Source organism: Perca fluviatilis, chromosome 17, assembly GCF_010015445.1.
Source record: "Perca fluviatilis chromosome 17, GENO_Pfluv_1.0, whole genome shotgun sequence".
Classification (NCBI taxonomy): domain Eukaryota; kingdom Metazoa; phylum Chordata; class Actinopteri; order Perciformes; family Percidae; genus Perca; species Perca fluviatilis.
Window position 1 is genome coordinate 34,658,883 of NC_053128.1, and position 26,186 is coordinate 34,685,068.

The following is a 26,186-nucleotide window of genomic DNA, read 5'->3' on the forward strand; positions in this document are numbered from 1 at the left end:
AGACAGAGCATTAATATAAATTACAGCTCATACCGTATAGCGCCTGTACAAAGACAGAGCATTAATATAAATTACAGCTCATGCCTTAATGTCTGTACAAAGACAGAGCATTAATATAAATTACAGCCTCATACTGTAATGTCTGTACAAAGACAGAGCATTAATATAAATACAGCCTATACTATGTGTACAAGAAGCATTATATAAATTACAGCTCATACAGCCTTAATGTCTGTACAAAGACAGAGCATTAATATAAATACAGCTCATACGCTTAATGCATTATTATTATTGACAAAGACAGACATTAATATAAATTACAGCCCTCATACATGTAATGTCTGTACAAAGACAGAGCATTAATATAAATTACAGCCTCATAGCTTAATGTTGTACAAAGACAGAGCTTATATAAATTACAGCTCATACGTATGTCTGTACAAAGACAGACATTAATATAAATTACAGCCCTCATACGTATAGTCTGTACAAAGACAGAGCATTAATATAAATTACAGCTCATACCTTTAATGTCTGTACAAAGACAGAGCATTAATATAAATTACAGCTCATACGCCTTAATGTCTGTACAAAGACAGAGCATTAATATAAATTACAGCGCTCATACGCTTTAATGTCTGTACAAAGACAGGCATTAATATAAATTACAGCTCATACTTAATGTCTGTACAAAGACAGAGCATTAATATAAATTACAGCTCATACCGCCTTAATGTCTGTACAAAGACAGAGCATTAATATAAATTACAGCCCTCATACAGCTTAATGTCTGTACAAAGACAGAGCATTAATATAAATTACAGCTCATACCTTGTAATGTCTGTACAAAGACAGAGCATTAATATAAATTACAACCCTCATACGCCTTAATGTCTGTACAAAGACAGAGCATTAATATAAATTACAGCCCTTACCCGTAATGTCTGTACAACAACATTATAATTACACTCATACGTAATGTCTGTACAAAGACAGAGCATTAATATAAATTACAGCCCTCATACGCCTTAATGTCTGTACAAAGACAGAGCATTAATATAAATTACAGCTCATACCTTTAATGTCTGTACAAGGACAGAGCATTAATATAAATTACAGCCTCATACCGCCATACTGTCTGTACAAAGAGACAGAGCATTAATATAAATTACAGCTCATACATTAATGTCTGTACAAAGAGACACATTAATATAAATTACAGCCCTCATACGCCTTAATGTCTGTACAAAGACAAGAACATTAATATAAATTACAGCGCTCATACACTGTAATGTGTACAAAAAATAATATCTTTACAAAGACAGACATTAATATAAATTACACTCATACGCTTATGCTGTACAAAGAGAATTAATATAAAAACTCACTTAGCCTGTACAAGACAGGCATTAATATAAATTACAGCCTCATACCTTTAATGCCTGTACAAAGCAGAGCATTTATAAATTACAGCTCATACGCTAATGTCTGTACAAAGACAGAGCATTAATATAAATTACAGCCCTCATACCTTAATGTCTGTACAAAGACAGAGCATTAATATAAATTACAAGCTCATACACTAATGCGTCTGTACAAAGACAGAGCATTAATATAAATTACAGCTCATACGCCTTAATGTCTGTACAAAGACAGAGCATTAATATAAATTACAGGCTCATGCCTTAATGTCTGTACAAAGACAGAGCATTAATATAAATTACAGGCTATACCGTAATGTCTGTACAAAGACAGAGCATTAATATAAATTAGCGGCCTCATACCTTAATGTTGTACAAGAGACAGAGCATTAATATAAATTACAGCTCATAGCCTTAATGTCTGTACAAAGATAGAGCATTAATATAAATTACAGCTCATACCTTAGCGTCTGTACAAAGACAGAGCATTAATATAAAATTACAGCTCATACGAATGTCTATGTACAAAGACAGAGCATTAATATAAATTACCGCTCATACCGTAATGTACAAACATTATAAATACACTCATACGCCTTAATGTCTGTACAAAGACAGAGCATTAATATAAATTACAGCGCTCATACGTAATGTCTGTACAAAGACAGAGCATTAATATAAATTACAATCATACTGTAATGTCTGTACAAAGAGAGAGCATTAATATAAATTACAGCGGCTCATACCTTTAATGTCTGTACAAGATAGAGCATTAATATAAAATACAAGGCTCATACCTTAATGTCTGTACAAAGACAAGCATTAATATAAATTACAGGCTCATACGCCTTAATGCCTGTACAAGACAGAGCATTAATATAAATTACAGCTCATACCTTTAATGTCTGTACAAAGACAGAGCATTAATATAAATTACAGCTCATACTGTAATGTCTGTACAAAGACAGAGCATTAATATAAATTACAGCCCTCACTGTAATGCCTGTACAAGAGACAGGCATTAATATAAATTACTGCCTCATGGTAATGTCTGTACAAGAAACATTAATATAAATTACTCCTTTATGTGCCTGTACAAGAAACATTAATATAAATTACACTCATACACTTAATGTTGTACAAAGACAGCATTAATATAAATTACGCTCATACGTATATGTCTGTACAAAGACAGAGCATTAATATAAATTACAACTCATGCATGTAATGCCTGTACAAAGACAAGCATTAATATAATATCATAGTTAAGTGTACAAAGACAGACATTAATATAAATTACAGCTCATACTTTAATGCTGTACAAGAGAGGCATTAATATAAATACAGCCCTCATACTAATGTCTGTACAAAGAGAAGCAGTTAAAATTATTACGAATGTTACAGGCCAGGAGCATTAATATAAATTAAGCCTCATACACTTAATGTCTGTACAAGACAACGTTAATATAAATTAGTCTCATACGTCTTAATGTTCACAAATGCATAAATACAGTAAACTTTTATAATATGTTTAATGCTTGTTGTGCTGTCTGATAGCCTGAGGTATGAAAGGGATAACATTATTTACTGTCTGGTACTGTCTGGTGACCCTTATTTAACTACTCTGACTCTGTGTGTAAAAGGTGGCGTATCTAATAAAGTTATTATTATTATTATTATTATTATTATTATTATTTTAATTTTCTTTCTGACGCTTATTGCCGCGTGAGCTGCGTCTTGTCTGTTTGTAGAGGCTTATCCTGATCTGAGCTTCAGTCAGAATATATTTCAGAACATTCAGCTCTCTTATCAAACACTTTCATCTTTTACATTCATATACATACACACACACATATATATATACATATATATAACGCATACTTCACATATATACCAAACACATATATATATACACATATATATACATATACACATAATATATATATATATATATATATATATATATATATATATATATATAATATATATATACATATATATATAATATATATATATATATATATATATATATATATATATATATATATATATACATACATAGTATATATATATATACATATATATACATATATATATATATATATATATATATATATATATATATATATATATATATATATATATATATATATATATATATATATATATATATATATATATATATATATATATATATATATATATATATATATATATATATATATATATATATATATATATATATAATATATATATATATATATATATATATACACACACACACACACACACACACCACACAAGAGAGACAAGACACACACACACACACACAAAGACACACAAAAAGAGACAAAGACAAGGAAAAAGACACAAGGAAAAAAAGAGGAGGAGGAAAAGAGGAGGAGAGGAGGAGAGGAGGAGAGGAGAGAGGAGAGGAGAGAGGAAAGGAGAGGAGAGAGAGGAAAGAAAGAGGAGGAGAGAGAGGAGAGAGAGAGAAAGAGAGAGGAAAGAGAGGAGAGGAGAGAGAGAGAGAAAGAGGAGAGAGAGAGAGGAGGAGAGGAAAGAGGAGAGAGAGAAGAGAGGAAAGAGAGGAGAGAGAGAGAGAGAGAGAGAGAGAGGAAAGAGGAAAGAGAGAGAGAGAAAGAGGAGAGAGAGAGAGAGAGAGAGAGAGAGAGAGAGAGAGAGAGAGAGAGAGAGAGGAAAGAGAGGAAAGAGAAGATATATATGAAAGACATATATATGAGAGAGAGAGAGAGTATATATATATATAGAGAAAAGGATGGATGGACACAGAAGGAAAGGAGGAAGGGATGGAATGGACAGATGGAGAGATGGACAGGGAGAGGAATGGAAATGGAATGGAGAAGGAATAAGGACAGGAATGGAAGGAGCGGACAGGAAACAGGAAGGAATCGGCGTGGGGAATTGCGAGGCCCGGCTTTGTGCGAGTAGAATTGCTAGGCCGGCTTTACAGTGGCGAAGTGAAGTGCCGAGGGCGGCTTTACAATGGTGGCCGACATTGCGAAGCCGGCTTTACAATGGCCGAATCAAAATTGCGAGGCCGGCTTTACAATGGCAAAGTGAAATTGGCGAGGCCCGGCTTTACAATGGCGACGTGAAATTGCGAGGCCCGGCTTTACAATGGCAAAGTGAAATTGCTAGGCCGGCTTTACAATGCGCGAAGTTAAGTACGAGGCCGGCTTTACAATGGCAAAGTGAAATTGCTAGCGGGCCGGCTTTAAAATGGCGGAAATTGCGAGGCCGGCCAACACACGTTTGAGGATCATCACTTGATGATCGTGGCTATCACCCCCTTACCTAGTTCCCAGGTTGACGTACATTTTCAAAGTGTCAAAAACACACCCCTTCGCGAAGCCGGCATTGCTAGATGACATTGCGAATCGGCTTTATATAATAACACATTTTCACACTTTGAAATTGTAGTTGTTGGATTTCGTAGCGAACGCGGCATATATGCTGCCAGCGGAACAGCATCCAACAGATTATTTCAAAGTGTCAGAAACACACTCATTGCAAAGCTGGCTTTACAATGCCAGAATGGCTAGACACACACACCATGTGGTTCCAGTCTCGTCCAAATCTGGCCACCAGCTGGCTCCAATCGCATTGACGTATCTTGCTAATTTCACCGCAACGGTGCATGCACCGATACATGGCATTTGCTTCAGTTAAACCCTTACGCCTTACCGTTATGAAAAACAACACTTTGGTTCTTTTTATCATGAAAGAACAGCAAGTTTATTGTGAAGGTTCAAAACACCAAAGGACCCTACCTGTAGTGTGGGCTGTTACCATTGCAGAGATTGTTACCCGTACCAACATCCCATTTCATCCCTTATCCCTAACCTTAACCATTCTAGCACAGTGGTGCGTAAGCACAACTGTCATTATTTGCAATGCTGGCTTCACAGTGCCAACCACCTGCTAGGAGATACCAGACTAGCACCCACAGGTGAGGGCTGGTACCCCCAACCCCTTACCTAAACTTAACCATTCTAGCACAGTGGTGCCTAAACCCAACTGTCGTTATTTGCAAAGCTGGCCTTACAATGCCGGCTTGGATAGGTGGCATTCGCGGCCGACTTTACAAGGCCCACCCAGGGGAGCCACCCACCGGCCCACAGAAAGGGCTAACCTCCCCGGTATACATTCAGGAAAAGGGCCCACCTCACCACCTTGACCTCCGGTCGGTCCCGGGAACCCACAAGCCCCCGCTATGGCCATACTTAACCCGGCACGCAATATTTTCGCGCCCTGGTATACCATTTCAAATTTGCGAGGCCGGCTTTGCAATGGCGAACTGAGAATTCGCGAGGGCCGGCTTTACAATGGCGACGTGAATTGTGGGGCCGGCTTTACATGGCGGCGAAATGTTGGCCGGCTTTACAATGGCAAAGGAATTGCGAGGCGGGCTTTACAATGGCGAAGAGATGGGCCGGGCTTGCAACGGCGGTCGAAAATTGTGGGGCCGGCTTTACAATGGCGATGAAATGCGAGGCCGGCTTTACAATGGCGAAGGCGGAATGGCATGGGCCGGCTTTACAATGGCGGGTGAAATTCGAGGCCGGCTTTACAATGGCGAAGTGAAATTGCTAGGCCGGCTTTACAATGGCGAGCGAAATTGCGAGGCCGGCTTTACAATGGCGGAATGCGTGGCCGGGCTTTACAATGGCGAATGAAATTTGCGGGGCCGGCTTTACAATGGCAAAGTGAAATGCGAGGCCGGCTTTACAATGGCGAGTGAAATTGCGAGGCCGGCTTTACAATGGCGAAGTGAAATTGCTAGGCCGGCTTTACAATGGCGGGCGAAATTGCGAGGTCCGGCTTTACAATGGCGGCGACATTGCGAGGCCGGCTTTACAATGGCGACAAAATTACGAGGCCCGGCTTTACAATGGCAAAGTGAAATTGCGAGGGCCGGCTTTACAATGGCGGCGGTGAATTGCGAGGCCGGCTTTACAATGGCAAAGTGAAATTGCTAGCCCGGCTTTACAATGGCGCGGTTAAATTGCGCGAGCCGGCTTTACAATGGCAAAGTGAAATTGCTAGGCCGGCTTTACAATGGCGAAGTGAAATTGGGGCGGGCCAACACACGTTTGAGGATCATCACTTGATGATCGTGGCTATCACCCTTTACCTAGTTCCCAGGTTGACGTACATTTTCAAAGTGTCAAAAACACACTCCTTGCGCGGCCGGCATTGCTAGATGACATTGCGAATCCGGCTTTACAATGAAACCATTTTCACACTTTGAAATTAGCTGTTGGATTCCGTGAGGGACACGCGGCTTTATGCTGCCAGCGGAACAGCATCCAACAGATTATTTCAAAGTGTCAGAAACACACTCATTGCAAAGCTGGCTTTACAATGCCAGAATGGCTAGACACACACACACCATGTGGTTCCAGTCTCGTCCAAATCTGGCCACCAGCTGGCCCAATCGCATTGACGTATCTTGCTAATTTCACCGCACGGTGCATGCACCGATACATGGCATTTGCTTCAGTTAAACCCCCTACGCGGCGCCATGAAAAAACAACACTTTGGTTCTTTTTATCATGAAAGAACAGCAAGTTTATTGTGAAGGTTCAAAACACCAAAGGACCCTACCTGTATGTGTGGGCTGTTACCATTGCAGAGATTGTTACCCGTACCAACATCCCATTTCATCCCTTATCCCTAACCTTAACCATTCTAGCACAGTGGTGCGTAAGCACAACTGTCATTATTTGCAATGCTGGCTTCACAGTGCCAACCACCTGCTAGGAGATACCAGACTAGCACCCACAGGTGAGGGCTGTTACCCCCCAACCCCCTTACCTAAACTTAACCATTCTAGCACAGTGGTGCCTAAACCCAACTGTCGTTATTTGCAAAGCTGGCCTTACAATGCCGGCTTGGATAGGTGGCATTGCGAAGCCGACTTTACAAGGCCCACCCAGGGGGAGCCACCCATCGGCCCACAGAAAGGGGCTAACCTCCCCGGGTATACATTCAGGAAAAAGAGCCCACCTCAGCGCACCTTGACCTCCGGTCGGTCCCGGGAACCCACACTTAAGCCCCCCCGCTATGGCCACACTTAACCCGGCACGAAATATTTTCGCGCCTGGTATACCATTTCAATTGCGCGGGCCGGCTTTGCAATGGCGGGCGAAATTGCGAGGCCGGCTTTATAAAAAGCGAGCGGCTTTACAATAATGGGGCTTTACAATGGCAAAAAGCGAGCGGCTTTACAATGGCGGATATGCAGGGCTTTACAATGGCAAGAAATTGGGACAAGCAGAAATGGGCTTACAAGGCATAAAGAGACAGGCGAAGGCGGAAAATGGGCTTTACAATGGCAATAATTAAGTTTACAATGGCGGCAAACGAGGGTTAAAATGGCGAATTGCGAGGCCGGCTTTACAATGGCGAATCAAATTGCGAGGCCGGCTTTACAATGGCGAAGTGAAATTGCGAGGCCGGCTTTACAATGGCGGTGAAATTGCTAGGCCGGCTTTACAATGCTGGCGAAATTGCGAGCCGGCTTTACAATGGCAAGTGAATTGCGAGGCCGGCTTTACAATGGCGGCATTACGCAGGCGGCTTTACAATGGCGAAGTGAAATTGCGAGGCCGGCTTTACAATGGCAAAGTGAAATTGCGAGGCCGGCTTTACAATGGCGAAGTGAAATTGCGAGGCCGGCTTTACAATGGCAAAGTGAAATTGCTAGGCCGGCTTTACAATGGCGGTAAATTGCGAGGCCGGCTTTACAATGGCAAAGTGAAATTGCTAGGCCGGCTTTACAATGGCGGCGGAAATTGCGAGGGCCGGCCACACGCGTTTGAGGATCATCACTTGATGATCGCGGGCTATCACCCCTTACCTAGTTCCCAGGTTGACGATACTTTTTTAGAGTGTCAAAAACACACTCCTTGCGAGCCGGCATTGCTAGATGACATTGCGAATCCGGCTTTACAATGAACACATTTTCACACTTTGAAATTAGCTGTTGTTGATTTTCGTAGCGAATGCGGCATATATGCTGCCAGCGGAACAGCATCCAACAGATTATTTCAAAGTGTCAGAAACACACTTATTGCAAAGCTGGCTTTACAATGCCAGAATGGCTAGACACACACACACCATGTGGTTCCAGTCTCGTCCAAATCTGGCCACCAGCTGGCCCAATCGCATTGACGTATCTTGCTAATTTCACCGCATGCGGTGCATGCACCGATACATGGCATTTGCTTCAGTTAAACCCTTACGCCTCGCCGTATGAAAAAACAACACTTTGGTTCTTTTTATCATGAAAGAACAGCAAGTTTATTGTGAAGGTTCAAAACACCAAAGGACCCTACCTGTATGTGTGGGCTGTTACCATTGCAGAGATTGTTACCCGCACCAACATCCCATTTCATCCCTTATCCCTAACCTTAACCATTCTAGCACAGTGGTGCGTAAGCACAACTGTCATTATTTGCAATGCTGGCTTCACAGTGCCAACCACCTGCTAGGAGATACCAGACTAGCACCCACAGGTGAGGGCTGTTACCCCCCAACCCCCTTACCTAAACTTAACCATTCTAGCACAGTGGTGCCTAAACCCAACTGTCGTTATTTGCAAAGCTGGCCTTACAATGCCGGCTTGGATAGGTGGCATTGCCGCGGCCGACTTTACAAGGCCCACCCAGGGGAGCCACCCATCGGCCCACAGAAAGGGGCTAACCTCCCGGGTATACATTCAGGAAAAAGGGCCCACCTCAGCGCACCTTGACCTCCGGTCGGTCCGGGAACCCACACTTAAGCCCCCCCCTATGGCCATTATTTTAACCGGCACGAAATATTTTACGTGGCCGGCTTTAATTGTAGAAATTAAGTGCGAGGCCGGCTTTACAATGTGACGAATGAAATTGCGAGGCCGGCTTTACAATGGCGAAGTGAAATTGCTAGGCCGGCTTTACAATGGGATAAATAGCCATAAAATTCGAAATGCGAGGCCGCTTTACAATGAAGTGAGAGGCGGGCTGCTACAATGGCGGCGTGAAATTGCGAGGCCGGCTTTACAATGGCAAATGCGAGGGGCTTTACAATGGCGAGTGAAGTGCGAGGCTGCTACAATGGCAAGCGAATTGCGAGGCCGGCTTTACAATGGCGGCGACATTGCGGGCGGCTTTACAATGGCGAAGAAAATTGCGAGGCCGGCTTTACAATGGCAAAGTGAAATTGCAAGCCGGCTTTACAATGGCGGAAGTGAATTGCGGGCCGGCTTTACAATGGCGAAGCGACATTGCGAGGCCGGCTTTACAATGGCGAAGTGAAATTGCGAGGCCGGCTTTACAATGGCAAAAATTGCGAGGCCGGCTTTACAATGGCGACGTGAAATTGCGAGGCCGGCTTTACAATGGCGAAGTGAAATTGCTAGGCCGGCTTTACAATGGCGAAGTGAAATTGCGAGGCCGGCTTTACAATGGCGAAGCGACATTGCGAGGCCGGCTTTACAATGGCGAATCAAAATTGCGAGGCCGGCTTTACAATGGCAAAGTGAAATTGCGAGGCCGGCTTTACAATGGCGACGTGAAATTGCGAGGCCGGCTTTACAATGGCAAAGTGAAATTGCTAGGCCGGCTTTACAATGGCGAAGTTAAATTGCGAGGCCGGCTTTACAATGGCAAAGTGAAATTGCTAGGCCGGCTTTACAATGGCGAAGTGAAATTGCGAGGCCGGCCAACACACGTTTGAGGATCATCACTTGATGATCGTGGCTATCACCCCCTTACCTAGTTCCCAGGTTGACGTACATTTTCAAAGTGTCAAAAACACACTCCTTGCGAAGCCGGCATTGCTAGATGACATTGCGAATCCGGCTTTACAATGAAACACATTTTCACACTTTGAAATTAGCTGTTGGATTCCGTAGCGAATGCGGCATATATGCTGCCAGCGGAACAGCATCAACAGATTATTTCAAAGTGTCAGAAACACACTCATTGCAAAGCTGGCTTTACAATGCCAGAATGGCTACACACACACACCATGTGGTTCCAGTCTCGTCCAAATCTGGCCACCAGCTGGCTCAATCGCATTGACGTATCTTGCTAATTTCACGCATCACGTTGCTGCACCCGATACATGGCATTTGCTTCAGTTAAACCCTTACGCTTCGCCCGTATGAAAAACAACACTTTGGTTCTTTTTATCGTGAAAGAACAGCAAGTTTATTGTGAAGGTTCAAAACACCAAAGGACCCTACCTGTATGTGTGGGCTGTTACCATTGCAGAGATTGTTACCCGTACCAACATCCCATTTCATCCCTTATCCCTAACCTTAACCATTCTAGCACTAGTGGTGCGTAAAGCACAACTGTCATTATTTTACAATGCTGGCTTCACGGTGCCAACCACCTGCTAGGAGGATACCAGACTAGCACCCACAGGTGAGGGGCGTTACCCCCAACCCCTTACCTAAACTTAACCATTCTAGCACAGTGGTGCCTAAACCCAACTGTCGTTTATTTGCAAAGCTGGCCTTACAATGCCGGCTTGGATAGGTGGCATTCGCGAAGCCGACTTTACAAAGGCCCCCAGGGCGACCCATCCGCCACAGAAGGGGCTAACCTCCCGGGTATACATTCAGGAAAAGAGCCCACCTCACGCACCTTGACCTCCGTTCGGTCCGAGGAACCACACTTAAGCCCCCGCTATGGCCACACTTAACCCGGCCACGAAATATTTTTCGTGCCCTGGTATACCATTTCAATAATGCGAGGCCGGCTTTGCAATGGCGAGTGAATTGCGAGGCCGGCTTTACAATGGCGGAAATTGAAGTGCGAGGCCGGCTTTACAATGTAAGCGAAATTGCGAGGCCGGCTTTACAATGGCAGAGTGAAATTGCGGGCGGCTTTACAATGGCGAAGAAAATTGCGAGGCCGGCTTTACAATGGCGAAATTGAAGTGCGAGGCCGGCTTTACAATGGCGGCCGAATTGCGAGGCCGGCTTTACAGTGGCGATGTGAAATTGCGAGGCCGGCTTTACAATGGCAACGTGAAATTGCTAGGCCGGCTTTACAATGGCGAAGTGAAATTGCGAGGCCGGCTTTACAATGGCGAAGCGACATTGCGAGGCCGGCTTTACAATGGCGAATCGAAATTGCGAGGCCGGCTTTACAATGGCAAAGTGAAATTGCGAGGCCGGCTTTACAATGGCGACGTGAAATTGCGAGGCCGGCTTTACAATGGCAAAGTGAAATTGCTAGGCCGGCTTTACAATGGCGAAGTAAAGTGCGAAGGCCGGCTTTACAATGGCGAAGTGAAATTGCTAGGACGGCTTTACAATGTGAAGTGAAGTGCGAGAACGAGGGCCAGCACCACGTTTGAGGATCATCACTTGATGATGCGTGGCTTATCACCTCTAGTTCCCAGGTTGACGTACATTTTTCAAAGTGTCAAAACACACTCCTTGCGAAGCCGGCATTGCTAGATGACATTGCGAATCCGGCTTTACAATGAAACACATTTTCACACTTTGAAATTAGCTGTTGGATTCCGTAGCGAATGCGGCATATATGCTGCCAGCGGAACAGCATCCAACAGATTATTTCAAAGTGTCAGAAACACACTCATTGCAAAGCTGGCTTTACAATGCCAGAATGGCTAGACACACACACACCATGTGGTTCCAGTCTCGTCCAAATCTGGCCACCAGCTGGCTCCAATCGCATTGACGTATCTTGCTAATTTCACCGCATGCGGTGCATGCACCGATACATGGCATTTGCTTCAGTTAAACCCTTACGCCTCGCCGTATGAAAAAACAACACTTTGGTTCTTTTTATCATGAAAGAACAGCAAGTTTATTGTGAAGGTTCAAAACACAAAAGGACCCTACCTCTATGTGTGGGCTGTTACCATTGCAGAGATTGTTACCCGTCCAACATCCCATTTCATCCCTTATCCCTAACCTTAACCATTTCTAGCACAGTGGTGCGTAAGCACAACTGTCATTATTGCAATGCTGGCTTCACGGTGCCAACCACCTGCTAGGAGATACCAGACTAGCACCCACAGGTGAGGGCTGTTACCCCCAACCCCTTACCTAAACTTAACCATTCTAGCACAGTGGTTGCCTAAACCCAACTGTCGTTATTTGCAAAGCTGGCCTTACAATGCCGGCTTGGATAGGTGGCATTGCGAAGCCGACTTTACAAGGCCCACCCAGGGGAGCGACCCATCCCCCCACAGAAGGGGGCTAACCTCCCGGGTATACATTCAGGGAAAAAAGAGCCCACCTCAAGCGCCCTTGACCTCCGGTCGGTTCCGGGAACCCACACTTAAGCCCCCCCGCTATGGCCACACTTAACCCGGCACATATTTTTTACGTGCCCTGGTCTACCATTTCAATAATTGCGAGGCCGGCTTTCCAATGGCAGAGTGAAAGTGCGAGGCCGGCTTTACAATGGCGAAGTGAAAGTGCGAAGGCCGGCTTTACAATGGCAAGCGAAATTGCGAGGCCGGCTTTACAATGAAGCTGACGAATTGCGAGCCGGCTTTACAATGGCGGAAGAAAATTGCGAGGCCGGCTTTACAATGGCGAAGTGAAATTGCGAGGCCGGCTTTACAATGGCGACAGCGAAATTGCGAGGCCGGCTTTACAATGGCGATGTGAAATTGCGAGGCCGGCTTTACAATGGCAACGTGAAATTGCGAGGCCGGCTTTACAATGGCGAAGTGAAATTGTGAGGCCGGCTTTACAATGGCGACATTGCGAGGCCGGCTTTACAATGGCGGAATCGAAGAAATTGCGAGGCCGGCTTTACAATGGCAAAGTGAAATTGCGAGGCCGGCTTTACAATGGCGACGTGAAATTGCGAGGCCGGCTTTACAATGGCAAAGTGAAATTGCAAGGCCGGCTTTACAATGGCGAAGTGAAATTGCGAGGCCGGCTTTACAATGGCGAAGTGAAATTGCTAAGCCGGCTTTACAATGGCGAAGTGAAATTGCGAAGGCAGGCCACACACGTTTGAGGATCATCACTTGATGATGCGTGGCTATCACCCCTTACCTAGTTCCCAGGTTGACGTACATTTTCAAAGTGTCAGAAACACACTCCTTGCGAAGCCGGCATTGCTAGATGACATTGCGAATCCGGCTTTACAATGAAACACATTTTCACACTTTGAAACTAGCTGTTGGATTCCGTAGCGAATGCGGCATATATGCTGCCAGCGGAACAGCATCCAACAGATTATTTCAAAGTGTCAGAAACACACTCATTGCAAAGCTGGCTTTACAATGCCAGAATGGCTAGACACACACACACCATGTGGTTCCAGTCTCGTCCAAATCTGGCCACCAGCTGGCTCCAATCGCATTGACGTATCTTGCTAATTTCACCGCATGCGGTGCATGCACCGATACATGGCATTTGCTTCAGTTAAACCCTTACGCCTCGCCGTATGAAAAAACAACACTTTGGTTCTTTTTATCATGAAAGAACAGCAAGTTTATTGTGAAGGTTCAAAACACCAAAGGACCCTACCTGTATGTGTGGGCTGTTACCATTGCAGAGATTGTTACCCGTACCAACATCCCATTTCATCCCTTATCCCTAACCTTAACCATTCTAGCACAGTGGTGCGTAAGCACAACTGTCATTATTTGCAATGCTGGCTTCACAGTGCCAACCACCTGCTAGGAGATACCAGACTAGCACCCACAGGTGAGGGCTGTTACCCCCAACCCCTTACCTAAACTTAACCATTCTAGCACAGTGGTGCTAAACCCAACTGTCGTTATTTGCAAAGCTGGCCTTACAATGCCGGCTTGGTGATAGGGTGACTTGCGAAGCCGACTTTACAAGGCCCACCCAGGGGGAGCCACCCATCGGCCCACAGAAAGGGGCTAACCTCCCCGGGTATACATTCAGGAAAAAGAGCCCACCTCAGCGCACCTTGACCTCCGGTCGGTCCCGGGAACCCACACTTAAGCCCCCCCGCTATGGCCACACTTAACCCGGCACGAAATATTTTCGTGCCCCTGGTATACCATTTCAATATTGCGAGGCCGGCTTTGCAATGGCGAAGTGAAATTGCGAGGCCGGCTTTACAATGGCAACGCGAAATTGCGAGGCCGGCTTTACAATGGCGAAGTGAAATTGCGAGGCCGGCTTTACAATGGCAAAGTGACATTGCGAGGCCGGCTTTACAATGGCGAAGCGAAATTGCGAGGCCGGCTTTACAATGGCGATGTGAAATTGCGAGGCCGGCTTTACAATGGCAACGTGAAATTGCTAGGCCGGCTTTACAATGGCGAAGTGAAATTGCTAGGCCGGCTTTACAATGGCGAAGTGAAATTGCGAGGCCGGCTTTACAATGGCGAAGCGACATTGCGAGGCCGGCTTTACAATGGCGAATCGAATTGCGAGGCCGGCTTTACAATGGCGACGTGAAATTGCGAGGCCGGCTTTACAATGGCGACGTGAAATTGCGAGGCCGGCTTTACAATGGCGAAGTGAAATTGCTAGGCCGGCTTTACAATGGCGAAGTGAAATTGCGAGGCCGGCTTTACAATGGCGAAGCGACATTGCGAGGCCGGCTTTACAATGGCGAATCAAAATTGCGAGGCCGGCTTTACAATGGCAAAGTGAAATTGCGAGGCCGGCTTTACAATGGCGACGTGAAATTGCGAGGCCGGCTTTACAATGGCGAAGTGAAATTGCGAGGCAGGCCAACACACGTTTGAGGATCATCACTTGATGATCGTGGCTATCACCCCCTTACCTAACCTAACCCTAACCCCTAACCCTAACCCTAACCCTAACCCTAACCCTTTGAATCTGTTGTATTCAATTTCACCCTTGCGAAGACGGCTTTACAATGTTGGCCAACACACGGTTGGGGATCATCACTTGATGATCGTGGCTATCACCCCCTTACCTAACCCCTAACCCCCTAACCCTAACCCTGTCGAAGTTGGGTCCACTGAGATGTGGGAATGTTGCGCCCATTGGGTTCAATGGTGGAGCTCTGTGGAGTAACAAGCATCAAAACTATGAATGAATACATATGGAATTATGTACTTAACAAAAAAGTGTGAAATAACTGAAAACGTCTTATATTTTAGATTCCTCAAAGTAGCCCCCCTTTGCTTTTTTGATAGTGCTGCAAACCCTTGGTGTTCTCTCAATGAACTTCATGAGGTAGTCACCTGAAATGGTTTTCACTTCACAGGTGTGCCTTGTCAGGGTTAATTAGTGGAATTTTTTCCCTTATTAATAGGGTTGGGACCATCAGTGGTGTGCAGAGGTCAGGTTGATACACAGCCGACAGCCCTGTTGGACAACTGTTAGAATTCATATTATGGCAAGAACCAATCTTTGACTTTGAAAGAGTCATACATGCATTTATTACATCTTGATTAGACTACTGTAATTCTTTGTATGTTGGATTGGATCAGTCATCCCTTCATCAGTTACAGTTAGTCCAGAACGCAGCAGCTCAACTTTTAACCAGGACCAAAAAATTTGACCACATTACATTACTGTTTTGGCCACGCTCCACTGGCTTCCTGTCTGTTTAAAGCCCATCTTGCAGGGTTTATTTTCTAATGAATTGCGCAATTTGCTTGTTGGTAATAAACATTTAAACTGTTACCCAACAACATCAAATACAATGGATATTACAAAATGGAATAAAATACGAAAAAGTAGTACTATTTTACAGCAGTTTGCAATGATTCTCCTTTCCCCCGCATTGCATTACGTCATGTTGGGGAGACATCAGACGAAAGCCCCGTCCCGGTTCACTGTCTATGGTCACAGTTTCTGCCACTGGTCTTGCAATATATGGCTTTTGGTCTCGACCGAGTCCATGTGTCTTTATTATCCTTGGACTAGGGTGGCCCCTAAGTCATGGTTGCAGCCTGTTGTCGTGGTCCTGCTGCGCGCCCTGCTATGCCCTGTTACAACTGCTACGCTCTGCAGTGCCCTGCTACGTCCTGTGACGCCCTGCAGTGCTCTGCTACATCCTGTGACGCCCTGCTATACCCTGCTACATCCTGTGACACCCTGCAGTGCCCTGCTATGCCATGACAACTACTCTTTCTAGTCACTGATCCATTATCTTTATCGTGACTATTATTGCCACTGTTCATCACACCCCCATCCAGGACCTTCAGACACCGCCTACCAAGAGCCAGAAACTTCGGCAATAGTTTCGGCAAGCTAACCAAAACGGTATGTCGCCCACAATCAACCTCTGCTGCTAAAAGCAGTCAATCTGCAGTTATGTTTGAAATGGAGACACGTGGATGTGTTAGCTGTCGTGGTTAGCTCGCCGAAACTACTGCTGAAGCTGCTGGCTGTCTACGCAATTCTGCTAGCATACATATAGGCTAACTATAGCCAGTTAGCTTTGTGTGTAACGTAACAAAAACCCACCCATCTCGTAGGAGCAAAGCTTAACATTACATTCAATAAAATTATGGTACAAAAGGAGCACTAACGCACTAACTAGATGCTGTTGCGCTAACATTAGCGAAATGTCGGCGTAGCGATAGCTAGCTGTCTAAAAGCTGAACACCATCCCCGTCCAAGTAATAAATAAACACTAGGCAAATATGTTGTTACTTGTTACAATTATATACATATATTGAGTGCTATATGTACCCATTAATCAACAGTGGTGGTTAACCTGCAACATGGGCTTTAAGGATTGATTTTGAAATTGTATTGCATGTTTTTAAGGTTTTAAATGTGTTGTCGCCTTCTTATTTATCAGAGCTTTTACATGTCCACACATCTGTCAAAGCACTGAGGTCTTCCAATCAGATGCTTCTCGATGTGCCCAGATCCAGGTTAAAAAATAAAGGTGACCGAGCCTTTGCAGTGGCTGCTGCAAACCTCTGGAATAGTTTACCTATTCATTAAAGAACAGCTCGGACAGTTGAAACATCCAAGTCCTTGCTTAAGACCCATTACTATGCATTGGCTTTCAAGTCAAGTTGAGCTTTGACACCTTGATCCTTTTCACATGTTATTTTGTATTGTGTGGTGTGTATTGTTAGTGTATACTATCTATTTTGTGGTTTTGTTTGTTCTTTGGTCAACTATGATTGTTTTTAAATGTGCTATATAAATAAAACTGAACAGAAAACAGAGGGAGGCTGTCCATGTTACTGAAAAACAGCATTATTAATGAGATTTAAAGTAATCCTTTCATTCATTGATTCATAACATGCATGAATGGAAAAAAGGAACGGGAAGAAGAAAATCTTATGGTACCTGTCACTTATTTGTGCACATAAGAAAAAAATAATAATATAAAAAATATAAGAAAGGGAGGCTGCCCATGGTCAGAGGTGGACTGTACATGGTGCTGAAACAGCATTATTACTAAAACTGAGGGGGGCTTCCATGGTGCTGAAACAGCATTATTACTAAAACAGAGGGAGGCTGCCCATGGTGCTGAAACGGAACATTATTACTAAAACGGAGGGAGGATGTCCATGGTGCTGAAACAGAGCATTATTACTGAAACAGAGGGAGGCTGTCCATGGTGCTGAAACAGAGCATCGTTAATAAAACAGGGGGGCTTGTCCTTGGTGCTGAAAAACAGAATTATTAATACAACAGAGGGAGGCTATCTATGGTTCTGAAACACAGCATTATTACAGAAACAGAGGGGTGCTGTCCATGGTGCTGAAAAAGAGCATTATTGATGCAAAAGAGGGAGGCAGTCAACGGTGCTGAAAAATAGCATTATTAATTATTAATGAGACAGAGGGAGGGTCTCCATGTTGCTGAAAAAAACCTTTGTTCCTAAAACAGAGGGGGGATGTCCATGGTGATGAAAAACAGTATTATTAATAAAACAGAGGAAGGCTGTCCATGTTGCTGAAACAGAGCATTGTTAATAATAACAGAGTAGGGCTTGTCCATGGTGCTGAGACAGAGCATTATTACTAAAACAGAGGGAGGCTGTCCATGGTGCTGAAACAGAGCATTGTTAATAATAACAGAGGGGGGATGTCCATGGTGCTGAAACAGAGCATTATTAATGCAACAGCGGGAGGCTGTCCATGGTGAAAAAAACTTTTGTACCTAAAACAGAGGGGGGATGTCCATGGTGATGAAAAACAGCACTTGTTACTCAAACAGAGGGAGTCTGTCCATGGTCATGAAAAACAGTATTATTAATAAAACAGACGGAGGCTGTCCATGGTGTTGAAAAAAACCTTTGTTACTAAAATAGAGGGGGAAATGTCCATGGTGATGAAAAACAGTATTAATACAACAGCAGGAGGCTGTCCATGGTGATGAAACAGCATTATTATTAAAACTGAGGGAGGCTGTCCATGGTGATGAAAAACAGTATTATTAATAAAACAGAGGGAGGCTGTCCATGGTGTTGAAACAGAGCATTATTAATACAACAGCGGGAGGCTGTCCATGGTGTTGAAACAGAGCATTATTAATACAACAGCGGGAGGCTGTCCATGGTGCTGAAACGGAGCATTATTACTGAAACAGAGGGAGGCTGTCCATGGTGCTGAAAAACAGTATTATTAATAAAACAGAGGGAGGCTTTCCATGGTGGTGAAAAAAAACGTTACTAAAACAGAGGGGGGATGTCCGTGGTGATGAAAAACAGTATTATTAATAAAACAGAGGGGGACTGTCCACCACCAATACAACATCTCCACACTGAAAGTTCCTTCTTTTCATCTTCCACTTTTGACGTTCTTGGAGCAGCTGAAGGTACTCCAGTGTCCAGCGTCTCCAAAAGAGGTTTGCCAAGTATTGAACCTGCCTCCAGCGGCATCTGGTGTACTGGTCGTTCTTATCAAATACAACGGGTGGAAGAGCTGGCTTTTTGAGTAGCAGGAGATCATTTGTCGTGAGGGTCTTTGGTGACTGTTGTTATAGGACGGCTGTTTAAAATTGCCTCTACTTCACACAAGATTGTCAGGAGCCCCTCTTCATCCAGGGTTTGCTGTTTAAGAACAGAACAGAGGACTTGTCTGGTGGATCTTATCAGCCTTTCCCATATGCCTCCATGATGGGATGCACCTGGTGGGTTAAATGTCCACTTTATGCCTTTTTCTCTGAGTGTTTTATGTATTCTGTCCTGGTTTACTGCAGCGAAGGCCTTTTGCAGTTCCTGTTTTGCACCAAAAACTGACTGTAAGTGCTTTACTTGTCCCCTCCTACAAATGAAACGTCTCACAGCGTTGATACATGAGCTTGTGTCCAAGGAGCCGGCCACTTCAATATGAACAGCTCTGCTGGTCATGCAAGAGAATAGTACGCCATATCTCTTTGCCAGTGCTCTTCCTCGTTTAATTCGGAAAGGTCCAAAATAGTCCACCCCGGTGTTGGTAAATGGGGGTGAGTCAGGCTGAAGTCTTTCCTGCGGTAGATTGGACATCTTTTGTTCTTCAACTCTGGCTCTTTGTTTTCTGCACACAACACATTTGGTCAAAATCTTTCTGACAGCTGAATTAGCATTTATTATCCAATATTTTTTGCGGAGTTCAGATAGCATATGATTTGTTCCCCCGTGCCCTGTTGTCTTGTGCACATGCCTTAGAATGAGTGTGGATATATGAGAGTTCTTTGGAATTATGGCAGGGAATTTCCTTTCTTCCCATATGGCTGCTTTGTTCAACCTGCCTCCTACTCTTATCAGGTCATCCTTTACATGTGGGTCAAGTTTGTATAGGGCGCTTTTCTTCTTCACTTCAGGAGTCGTTGAGGTGAGTGTTTTTATTTTGTTTGGGAAGAACTGCACTTGGGTGAATTGAACAATTGCAATTTCCGCTTTCTTTAGATCTTCAATACTTATTTGCTGTCCACCCAGTGTGGTGTCAGGTAAGTCTTTCGTCCTGTTTCTTGTGACTATTATACTCCCACTTATTTTCCTTTTTTGCACCAGTGTTTTTAAAGTTTCCTTGAGTTTCAGGTACCATGCAACTGCGAGCCGGAGTTTTGTCCAGTCCGAAAAATTTGTCATCAGCTTTTGTGTTGCATTTTCTTCCTTTGTGCAGGTTGCATTCACTGTGTCCGTTCTTTTCACCTCAGGGTCATCCAGGGGCAGCGGACAGCCCTCCTCGAAGCCGGCAAACTGGTCCCACTGTTCCTGTCTCTTTTTCCACAGAATATCCAGACGATTGAGCCATCGCTTGTTGATAATGAATTTGTCTGCACTTTGTCCTCTTGTTGCATCGTCTGCTGGGTTGGACTTGTAATCAATGTAGTTCCACTGAGATAACTGAGGTCGCATCTCTTACTGCTGCAACTCGATTGGCCACAAATGTCTTGAATCTAGAATGTTCATTTGATATGTACTTTAGTACAGACTGGCTGTCTGTCCAGAACATGGAATGGTCTAGGTCTAGCTGCAAGCTTGATCTCAGCAGCTTGTCCATTCTTACTGCTAGACCTGCGGCGGACAGTTCCAATCTTGGGATTGTTACTCCTTTGAGAGGAGCTACACGCCCTTTTTCCATAACGAAGGTGACGTGGACGTTGTTGTTATTAACCAGTCTCACATAGCTTACAGTTCCATAGCCTTGGTCGCTTGCATCAGCAAAGTAATGCAACTGTGCATGCATTAATGGTCCAAATTCATCACTCTTGAAGCATTGTCGTACTTTGAAGTTTGAGATTTGACTCAAGCCAGCTGTCCATTTTGACCATTGTTCACAGATGCTGAGGGGTACCTCTTCGTCCCAGCCTAGGTTAACCTTACAGAGCTTCTGTAACAAGAATTTAGCTGTTAATGTGAAGGGGGTTAGGAAACCAAGAGGGTCGTAGACAGAACAGACCATTGACATCATTCCTGTGATTTTGGCTGAACGTTAAAGGTGAAGTTGTCACTCTCAATGCACCATTGCAGGGCTAAAGTCCTTTCAGTTTGAAGTTTGTCTTTGTCAAGATTGAGATCCATCATTTCTTTGGCTCTATCCTCCACAGGAATGAGAGACAACACTTATCTGCTGTTTGTGGCCCACTTTGAAAGATGAAAGCCACCTCTTTGGCAGACTGATTTGACGTCAGCAATTAGTTGCACTGCTTCCTGTACAGTGGGCACTGACTTCAACAGATCATCCATGTACAAGTTTTTCAGAATTGTATCAATTACCTCAGGCCTGAAGTGCTCTCTGTTGTCCTCTGCTGTTCTCCTAAGCGCGTAACTCGCACAGCTGGGAGATGACGTTGCCCCAAACGGATGGATAATCAATCTGTGTTCCACAGGAGGTTTGGACACGTCTCCCTCTGGCCACCACAGAAACCTCAGGAAGTCAGTATCACTGTCTGGAACCTTCACCTGATGGAACATAGTGGTGATGTCTGCCATCAGTCCTATTGGCTCTTGGCAGAATCTGTTGAGCACATCTATAAGGCTATTGGTTAGATCAGGTCCTTTGAGCAATTCTGCATTCAATGCTTTTCCACAGAAAGATGCGCCACAGTCAAAAAACACTCTTAATGTCCCTTTCTTTGGGTGATAAACCCCATGGTGTGGTAGGTACCACACTTTCCCGTCTTTTCTTGTCAACTGCCCCTCTCACCTTTTCTGCGTATCCCTTACTGATCATGTCTGTTGTGAATGTGACATATTCTCCTTTGAATGATGGGTTCCTTCTGAATTTCTTTTTCAGGCTCTGCAAACGTTGCTCAGCAATGCAACGATTATTGGGAAGCATGGCATTATCTTTCCTGAAAGGTAACTTAAGACTGTAATGTCCATTCACAATTGTGGTCAATTCATCTGCTATTTTCAGAAAACGCCTGTCCTCAATGGACAGGCGTTTAGCTCATTTCTTTCACTTCCTCAGACAATCTTTCACTGAAATGTGTTATACTGGGCAATTAGCAACTCATGTAGATTATGTACGGATATCCTATTGACTGTATGGGAGGGCATGACATTGTTAGATCCTGTTCCTAACGGGCCATTTATTACCCATCCAAGCATTGTTCTCATAGCATATGGGCCGTCTCCTTTACTGTTTATGATTTGCCATGGCTCTATTGCTTTGGTTGCATTTGTGCCGATCAGCAACTCAATGCCTGCATTGATGGTGGAAATTTGGACACCTCTAAGGTAAGGCCACTTTGACAGAGTTCTCTGATTGGGTATGTTACTTTCTGACACAGGAATCTTCCCTTGTGTGTATGTCTCTGGCAGAGCTATGAACACATTGTTGTGAAGTCCACTTACTTCAAGTCCAGTGATGATATTGGTAGACACAGCTCTCTCCTGGCCCATTGTGCACAACAGAATGTTGGTTCTTTTCCTTTGTACATTTAGTTGGTGCATTAATTTATCTGTACAAAATGTGGCGGTATTGCCAGGGTCAAGAAATGCGTTTGCGGTTTGCGAAATGCGGTCTGTACAACTGTGTTGCCTTTGTTTAATTTTACTTTCACAGGCACAATGGACATTAAACACTGTTCTTCAACGGCCCCAGTATGTCTGCATGCTTTAAGAGAAACCTGTCCTTGTTCAACTTTTTTGGCTCCTCATTGGCCACTTCTCCAGGTGTTTCTGCTCCTTTGTTCTGCTCCACTTTTCCTATGTGCAGTACTGTAGGGTGTGGCCTCTTGCAGATAACACATGTCTGATGCTGGGTGCAGTCCTTGCTCATATGGCCTGTAACAAGACATGCAAAGCAAATCCCTCTCTCTTACAAAAATGAGATTTTGTCAGTGTGACGTTTCTTTTTAAACCAGGAACAGCTTCCCAGTAGATGCTCTCCTGAGCAAAACAGACAGAATGGCTTATGTTGGACTGTTGAGACACTATTCCTCTGTTTGAGAGTAGTAGGATTGACATTAATGGTTGTTGCATTGCTTGTGAAGCCTTTGTCAGTGAATTTGGGTTTCAAAGATCTTGACTGGGCAGGCCTTACAATTCGTGCTCTTGGTGAAGGATCTTGTATATCACCAAAGACAGGGTCCATCAAGATTTTGACTTGCCTTTCAATGAATTCAACTAAGGTTCCGAATGTGGCTCTGCGATTGGTTGTTTCTTGAAAGTGACACACTTCGACTCGCCATCTCTCTCTTAGTTTGTAAGGCAACTTGCTGACAATGATTTCAGATTAGAAGCCAGATTCAATTCATCAATATATGCAATGTCTTCTATGGCATTCAAACAACCTCTAAGATGCAGAGCATAGGATTTCAAATTTTGGGAATCTTCAGCTCTAATGGGGTTCCATGACAATGCCCCTACCTGTCTCTGTCTCTCTCAGTCAGTCAGACAGTCCCTACCTGTCTCTGTCTCTCAGTCAGACAGACAGTCCCTATGTTTCTCTGTCTCTCAGTCAGACAGACAGTCTCTACTTGTCTCTGTCTCTCTCAGTCAGTCAGACAGTCCCTACCTGTCTCTGTCTCTGGGCCAGCTTCCTGCAGACCGCGGTTAGGGCCTGCAGACCGCGGCCCTAACCTCAGAGACGTTCTGGACGTCCAGCCACAGAGATGTCACCGCACTCTCCATCACAGACCCCACCTCCCCGAACAGAACAGGCACCCGCAGCACCAGAGAGAGAGACAGGCAGGCAGGGAGAGAGACAGTTAGACAGGGAGAGAGAGACAGGCAGGCAGGGAGAGACCGGTAGTCATGGAGAGAGAGACAGGCAGGCAGGGAGAAACTGACAGGAAGAGGTCTGGCAGACCTAAAGCCACAACAGAATCAGAAGACAAGTTTCTGAGAGTCAACAGCTTGCGTGATAGGCGGCTCACAGGACAACAGCTTCAACCACAGCTTAATAGTGGTCGTAATAAGCAAGTCTCATTTTCAACTGTAAAGAGAAGACTTTGAGCTGCAGGTTTGATAGGTCGAGTTGCAGCAAGAAAGCCATTGCTAAGACTCAGAATAAGAAAAAGAGGCTTGCCTGGGCCAAGAAACATCAATGGACTACAGAAGACTGGAAGAAGGTGTTATGGACTGATGAATCCAAATTTGAAATCTTCGGTTCATCACGCAGGATTTTTGTACGCCGTCGAGTAGGCAAAAGGATGGTTCCTCAGTGTGTGACATCAACTGTCAAACATGGAGGAGGAAGCATGATGGTCTGGGGCTGTTTTGCTGGATCCAGGGTCGGTGATTTGTACAGAGTGAAAGGCACCCTGAACCAAAATGGCTACCACAGCATTTTGCAGTGCCATGCAGTACCCTCTGGTATGCGCCTAGTTGGTCAGGGCTTCATCCTACAGCAAGATAATGACCCAAAACATAAGTCCAAGCTATGCCAGAACTACCTTAGGAAAAAAGAACAAGATGGTGAGCTTAAAAACATGGAGCGGCCAGCACAGTCACCAGACGTAAACCCCATTGAGCTGGTTTGGGATGAACTGGACAGAAAGGTGAAAGCAAAGCAACCTACAAGTGCCACACATTTATGGGAAATTCTGCAACAGAGTTGGGAAGAACTTTCTGAAGAATATTTGATTTCCATTGTAGAAAGAATGCCACGAGTGTGTTCAGCTGTTATATCTGCCAAAGGGGGCTACTTTGATGAGTCAAACATTTAGAATACATTTTGGTTCATAAATTGATTCCATGATTTCTTTTTTAACTTAAATTGTTCATTTGTTCTATTCTTTCATCTGTTTACATGTCTAACTTTGTTTCATCATTAAACACACTATATATTATCTTGCTGTATACATGTCTAACTTTGTCTCATCATTAAACACACTATATATTATCCTGCTGTTTACATGTCTAACTTTGTCTCATCATTAAACACACTATATATTATGCTGCTGTATACATGTCTAACTTTGTCTCATCATTAAACACACTATATATTATCCTGCTGTATACATGTCTAACTTTGTCTCATCATTAAACACATTATATATTATCCTGCTGTATACATGTCTAACTTTGTCTCATCATTAAACACACTATATATTATCCTGCTGTATACATGTCTAACTTTGTCTCCGGATCATTAAACACACTATATATTATCCTGCTGTTTACATGTCTAACTTTGTTTCATCATTAAAGACACTATATATTATCCTGCTGTTTACATGTCTAACTTTGTCTCATCATTAAACACACTATATATTATCCTGCTGTTTACATGTCTGAATTTGTCTCATCATTAAACACACTATTCGTCTCAGGATCATTAAACACACTATGTATTATCCTGCTGTTTACATGTCTAACTTTGTCTCCTCACACTATATATTATCCTGCTGTTTACATGTCTAACTTTGTCTCATCATTACACACACTATATATTGTCCTGCTGTATACATGTCTAACTTTGTCTCAGGATCATTAAACACACTATATATTATCCTGCTGTATACATGTCTGACTCTTACTCTTTTTTATTTATTCTGTGTGTTCATGCAGAGTTGTCAGTAATCCTCTGCAGCTGAGGAAAATAAAAGCCTGCTCACCGTTTGAGTATTGATGGTAATATAATTATTTTCCAGTGATCATAATAAAGTTTTTTTAAGAAGCTAGGTGAGCACACAGTCTCACTGCACCAACTCTCTGTTAATTAAAACTGAATAATTTTATCGGTTAGATATTTTAAACAGTCATTTCATTTAAATAACTCAAAGCCTGTTTTTCTTATACAATCTGAGCCTGCTCTCTTTACTAACATTTACACAATAGAAGCAGAATACCTGAGCAGGTAATGTTCAATTAACTCAACCTGTTCACTCTGCGGTTAAGACACAGAAAACTCACCGGAAATTTCTCCGTTAGTGTCTCCATAGTT

At 43.9% G+C, this 26,186-nt stretch overlaps 2 protein-coding genes across 2 annotated transcripts in view; one reads left to right on the top strand and one right to left on the bottom strand.

Annotated features, from left to right (window-relative positions):
* ythdc1 (YTH domain containing 1) overlaps positions 1-20,704 on the bottom strand; it is a gene marked incomplete at its 3' end in the record, with an annotated part of 59,781 nt that extends 39,077 nt beyond the window's left edge. The window contains 2 exon segments of the mRNA XM_039779087.1: positions 15,385-15,448; positions 20,498-20,704. Coding sequence (XP_039635021.1) covers positions 15,385-15,448; positions 20,498-20,704 — 271 coding nt within the window.
* LOC120545317 overlaps positions 1-26,186 on the top strand; it is a 376,621-nt gene that overhangs the window by 87,064 nt on the left and 263,371 nt on the right. The window lies entirely within an intron of this gene.